Source organism: Grammomys surdaster, unplaced genomic scaffold (assembly GCF_004785775.1).
Source record: "Grammomys surdaster isolate TR1022 unplaced genomic scaffold, NIH_TR_1.0 126131, whole genome shotgun sequence".
Classification (NCBI taxonomy): Eukaryota; Metazoa; Chordata; class Mammalia; order Rodentia; family Muridae; genus Grammomys; species Grammomys surdaster.
Window position 1 is genome coordinate 4,898,118 of NW_021620939.1, and position 5,633 is coordinate 4,903,750.

Below are 5,633 nucleotides of genomic sequence, written 5' to 3' on the forward strand. Positions count from 1 at the left end.
CCTAAGACCGTCTTACCTGAAAGTTTCATAACTCTCCACTGCAACCAGGAGGCAGGGATGAGCCTGAGAAGTAACCGGAGGCCACAGAAGACTGCATGCCCCAAGGATGGGAGTACATGAAGACAGAGCTTGGCCAATCCAGAAGGAGGCAAGGCTATGGTTAAAATGTAGGTGGACAGGGCCTGAAGAGAAGGCTCCTAGGAAGATGGGCGGAGTCCAGTGATGGGCATGTGACTAATAGTTGAGGGCGGGGCTAAAGCTAGAGTAGCCTAAATGACAGATGAGTGGACTCTAAAGACCAAGGCCATGGACATAAAAACTGTGAGTGCAGACCTTTTAAAAGAGGCCTGCCCAGTGGATGATGAGCAGTGTGTAAAGGTGAGTAGGTGTCTTAGTTGGGAATTCTGTTTCTGTGACAAAATACCATGATCAAAAAGCAGGTTGGGGAGGAAAAGGTTTATTCAATTTATACTTCTAGATTATAGGCCATCATTGGAGGAATCAGGACAGGAACTCAAGCAGAGGAGAAACCTGGAGGCAGAAGCTGATGCAGTGGCCATGGAGAGATGCTGCTTACTGACTTGCTTCCCTTGGCTTGCTCAGCCTGCTTTCTTATAGAACTCAGGACTACCAGGCCAGGGATGGCACCACCCACTATAGACTGGGCCCTCCCTGATTGATCACTAATTGAGAAAATGCCTTACAGCTGGATCTCATGGAGGCCTTTCCTCTTTGGCTCTCACTTGGATCAAGTAACACACAAAACCAGCCAGTAAAGTAGGGGCTGAAAATAATAGGGGTCTAGAGACAAGAGGTCAGGACAACCTAGGACAGGTCCCCTTTCTTCCCAAGGACAGAAGTGGGATGGGAATGGTAGAGAGCCCCATTGAACATCTCCACGTTTTTTTCCTTCCTCCCCATCCCAATCAGTTAGAGAAGACAGCCATAAAGATACAGTCATGGTGGCGTGGCAACATGGTCCGCCGAGCGCTACTGGATGCAGCACTTGGAGCGTGGGCCATCCAGTGCTGGTGGAGGTCAGTGCAAACCAAGATAGTGGAGCAAAAACGGCGCTTGGCACTAAAACTCTACACCTGCCAGGAATGGGCAGTGGTGAAGGTGCAGTCATACGTCCGCATGTGGCAGGCCCGCAGACGATTCCTCCAGGCTCGCCAAGCAGCCTGCATTATCCAGACTCACTGGCGCTGGCATGTCAGCCAAAGCCAAGGTATGATCCACAGCCGCTATGACTACGAGGTCAAAGCCAGCCGGCTGGAGCTTGACATCGAAATCCTTATGACCTAGGGTGCTGGCAAAGCCAGGGGAGGCTGGATCTCCTTCCCAATAAAGACACTAACTGATCACAGACTCGCCCTGTGGACCCATAGAGAACTCAGTCCCTAGTAAGATTCCGTGGTGTGATACAGTGTCCCTGTCCCCTGAGACTCAGTCTAGGCCTCTGCTCCTAATGACATACTTAACCAATCTTGTGCAAAAAGGACTGCAGGGCTCAGGCCAGGTCTTCACGCGTCTAGCAGCTGGATTGGGTCCCTCCGCCACGGGAGTAAGCCTTAGCTTTGCTCTCCTGCAGCTCATGAGTAAACATTCCAAGTCCAACTCCAGAGAGTCTGGCTGCAGCCGGGCCAACTGGGAAAACAGGGATTCCACAGCATGAACCATAGGGCCCTGGGGGGCAGCACAGGGCTTGGCAGGGAGCCAGGAGGACAGCACACCTCAGCAGAGCAGCAGCAGGACACACATGTGTCCCACGGACTTGTGGGGGAGGCTGTCTTCCAGAGCCAGCCCCTGGGGAAGGCCAGGGCTGAGTGTGGAGGCAGCAGCTGTGCCCGCTGCCTCTGTCCCCTGAGGCTGAGCATCAAGGCTTCCCTCCCTCTGCTGGACACTCCCTGGGAGAAGCAGGCATGGCTTGGGAGTGCAGAGGGGCAGCTGGGGTGGATACACACGCAGGGTATGACTGGAGGCCATGGCTCATAGCCTTCAGATCCTACTGTCCTCAGAAGGAGCTATGCTGATCGCTCCTCAGACTGCCACCCTCTGCTGTGCCAGCCTCAGTGGCTGTGCCAGCCTCAGTGGCTGTGCCAGCTTTGGCTTTGCTGAGCTGCTCACTGTCTTGGCTCAGCTCTCATTTCTGCTTTGTTTCTAAGCTTGAGGTGCCTTTCACCCAGATCTCTCAGGAGTCTAAACTTCCAACATGAAAATTTCAGGTCTACCTCTCCCAAGGATCTGTGGGTGGTTGGCTCTGCATGGGGAGTAGAGGGAATAGGTGGCAGGTGTGCAGGAGGCAGGGGTTTCGTGGCATTGTTGTTTCCAACCCCAACTCCCCCTGTATGTGTGCATACATGTGCGTGTGCATGTGCGTGTGTGTGTGCTTGGATGTGTGTTCTCAAATATGTGTGTATGGGTGAGTGTATGCATGCATGCACACGCACACATGTGCATGTGTGTGTGTGCTTGTGTGTGTGTTCTCGTATGTATGCATGCTCATGCATGCATGTGTATGTGTGTGTGTGCTTGCATGGTATGCTCTTGTATGTGTGCATGTGTATATGCTTGCATGGTGTGCTCTTGTACGTGTGCATGTGTGTGTGCTTGCATGGTGTGCTCTTGTATGTGTGCATGTGATAGCTTTCAGCATAGCAGGGGCAGAAGAGAGGGCTCAGAGCTCAGTCTGTTCCCATCACGTCCATTAGCTGCAGACGGCAATGATGGATCTGGGTACTGGACTTTCTGAATGGATGTTGTTCTTAAGGGACCCCTCTACAAACTCCAGATACAGCTCTCCTCCCACTTTTCTCAGCCATGAGTGAGGTGAGATGGGTAAGGTCTGAAGCTGACCATGAGGGAAATTCTTCCAATCTGGCCTTGCCATCCTAACGGTGAGAAGTATTTAAAACCTGGGCTGGCAAGGGTTGAAGACTGATCCTCCTCCGGAGAGAACATTGTCCTCTCCTAAGCCATTAAAAGTACCATGCAGTCAGAGATTCTCCTTTGAGTATGCTGATGTGGGGCCTGGGCATCGAGAGTCCAGTGTGTGACCACATTTGGGAACAGCTGAGTTAAATGCTTTTCACTAAGCCTGTGTAATCTGACTTGGGGATGGTTATAGAGAATTTCAGTATGAACCAAGCAGGCTCAGGGTCATCAAGGCTTCAAGCTCTCCAATGACCCAAGAGTGCAAAGTGAAGTGAGGCTCAGGAGAGACCTCCACTTTGGGTCAAAAACATTTGGGATCAGAAAGACACAGCCTTTCCTGGTCCCTGGGTGGAGGGTAACATGAGCTTTGAAATGGGGAAGTAGAATGTCCTACCAGGTATGTAGCGGGAAGATGAAACCATACTAGTCCAAACAATGGAGACACAAAAGCTAGACCCTGAAGAATGAAGATCTAAGGTCTTGACTAGGTGTGTTCAGTGTCCTGCCAGTAGTCAGGGGTCCTGAGAAACCAAGGATGGTCTGGATCTATAGGGGTGTGTTGGAGAGCCCCAAGACGGAGGAACTGAATAGGAAGAGCATTGAGTAAGGAGAGAGGCTCCTCTTCGGCAGTGGGATCTCTGGTCAGTATGAACCATTGACATAAACCCCCTTTCCTCAGCAGGGATGAGGTTCTAGGATAAACTTTTACAAGCAGACCATATGAACCCCTGCTGGTTCTCACTATTGCTGAGAACCAAACTGTATAAAAAAAACTCCTCTTGAGAATATGAGTGCTGAAACACTTGGTGGGGGAAGGGCCGTGCTTGCAGCTTCAGGTCAGGGTTCACCCCAAGTGTGCTGGGGAGGACCTGGGACTCCACTCTTACTCCTTCCCCTGGTGACATTGCCAAGAGATATGTTCCCCAGATTGACCTCCTATTAATGAGAGTCCATATTAACCCTCAGAATGGCTCAGACTATAGGATTCTTAAGCAAGTGTCCTGTACACTGAAGGCCCATCATGCAGTGGCTTCCCAGATGGCATCTAGTCTTTTTGTCCCCAGTTCCTGGCCTGATACGTCACCAAACTTAGTACTGATCACACAGCTCCAAGGTCACCACCATCTTTGTCTTAACGCTTACTTTTCTGTGTCACACATACCAATCCAAGATGAGGTAGCCACAGCCGCTGCCATGTCATTCCAGACACACTGACTGGATGGAACACAGTCCTTCCACATCCCACCAGGGTGGAAGAGCCTTGTGTCTAGAAAGGAGTCTTTGATCAGGCTTGGGGATGTAGCTCAGTTGGTAGAGTGTGTGCTAGCATGCACAAAGCCCTGGGTTTGGTCCCTAGCATCACAAAAGCTGAACATGGTAGCATGTGTCTGTAACCCCAGAATTCAGGAACTGGAGGAAGGACATCCAAAAGTTCAAGGCTGGGCACAAAGTAGGTTCTAGTTTATTCGAGACCTTAAACAAAGCCTTTGATCAGCTTTGCCTCTAAAAAATTGAGTTTGTCTGATGGAATGTCTAGAAGCAAATGTCTGTCACGTAGAGGAGCTGGAGTCAAATGGAAAATAGTTCCTGGTCACTGCCAAAACTGTGATTGTGAATTCATGTGACAATTAAGGATTTAGCATAGAATCTGACATTAAAGAGAGAGTGATTTCGAGTCAAAGGGACACCACTAATAAATATGCTGGGGAAACTGGAACTTCCAACCCAAAGGAAGTTATTATCATAGTTGGGTACAGAGAATAGCAGGAGATAGAAGGTAAGGGAAGAACAGGGAGAGAATGTTCTGGTCACATAGGGAGAAACAAAATCCCATCCATAAGACAGAGTATGAGGAGCTGAGTTACTGCAGCTCCCCTCCCTCCTATCTCCATTCAGTCCCCTTATATCACTCCAGTAGGAAATCTGAACATGTACTCCGGGATTGTGTGGCTCACAGGTTGCACGGTGACCAGGTGGTGGGGGTGGGAGCTGCTCCCATGAACCTAGGACCCTCCCACCCTGATGGAACTACATAAGAGCCAAGATTCCTGGACTCCCAAGACATGGGAGAAAAGAAATGCCAAAAAGATTTACGGTTAAAAGAGGCCTGAGATGTGGCCAAGAAGCTAAATGGAATATGCAAACCTCACCACCTGAGACCAGGAGCAATACAGAAAATGGGGTTAAGGGTTAGACAGCAGCGGGTACCGGTAGCAGCAGCATACACATCTTTGATTCCCAGCCTGGGGAGACACAGGCAGGAGGATTTCTATGACTTCCAGCCCAGCCTGGTCTATAGAGCAAGTTCCATGATAGCCAAGGCTACACATAGAGACCCTGTCTCAAACAAACAAACAAACAAACAAACAAGACCTTTTACCCTGTCTCAAACAAACAAACTCCTTTTACCCTGTCTCAAGCAAACAAACAAACAAACAAACAAACAAACAAGACCTTTTGGAGCTGGAGAGATGGCTCAGCTGTTAAGAGAACTAAATGCTCTTCCAGAGGTCCTGAGTTCAATTCCCAGCAACCACATGGTGGCTCCCAACTATCTGTTATGTCATCTAATGTCCTCTTCTGGCATGCAGGTGAATAAGCAGCTAGGACACTCATAAAAAAAAATACGTAAGTAAATTAATCTTTTTTTGGAGAGAGAGAGAGAGAGAGAGAGAGAGAGAGAGAGAGAGAGAGAGAGA

At 49.7% G+C, this 5,633-nt stretch overlaps 1 protein-coding gene across 2 annotated transcripts; it reads left to right on the top strand.

Annotated features, from left to right (window-relative positions):
• The first annotated feature begins 273 nt into the window (after positions 1-273).
• Iqcf6 (IQ motif containing F6) lies at positions 274-1,364 on the top strand. Of its 2 annotated transcripts, none has more exons than XM_028756860.1 (2): positions 274-378; positions 931-1,364. In XM_028756860.1, exons 1-2 carry the CDS (start codon positions 274-276, stop codon positions 1,303-1,305), a joined length of 480 nt encoding a protein of 159 aa, XP_028612693.1. In that variant the 3' UTR covers positions 1,306-1,364. The 2 variants fall into 2 exon arrangements, with proteins under 2 accessions (XP_028612693.1, XP_028612694.1); XM_028756861.1 differs by having other exon boundaries at positions 300-321.
• Positions 1,365-5,633: the final 4,269 nt, after the last annotated feature.

Excerpts from the sequence above, each read along its gene's own strand:
- Iqcf6 (XM_028756860.1), top strand. The coding sequence starts at position 274 with ATGACAGATGAGTGGACTCTAAAGACCAAGGCCATGGACATAAAAACT. Across the intron at positions 379-930 it reads ATGATGAGCAGTGTGTAAAG|TTAGAGAAGACAGCCATAAA; the intron begins GTGAGTAGGTGT and ends CATCCCAATCAG.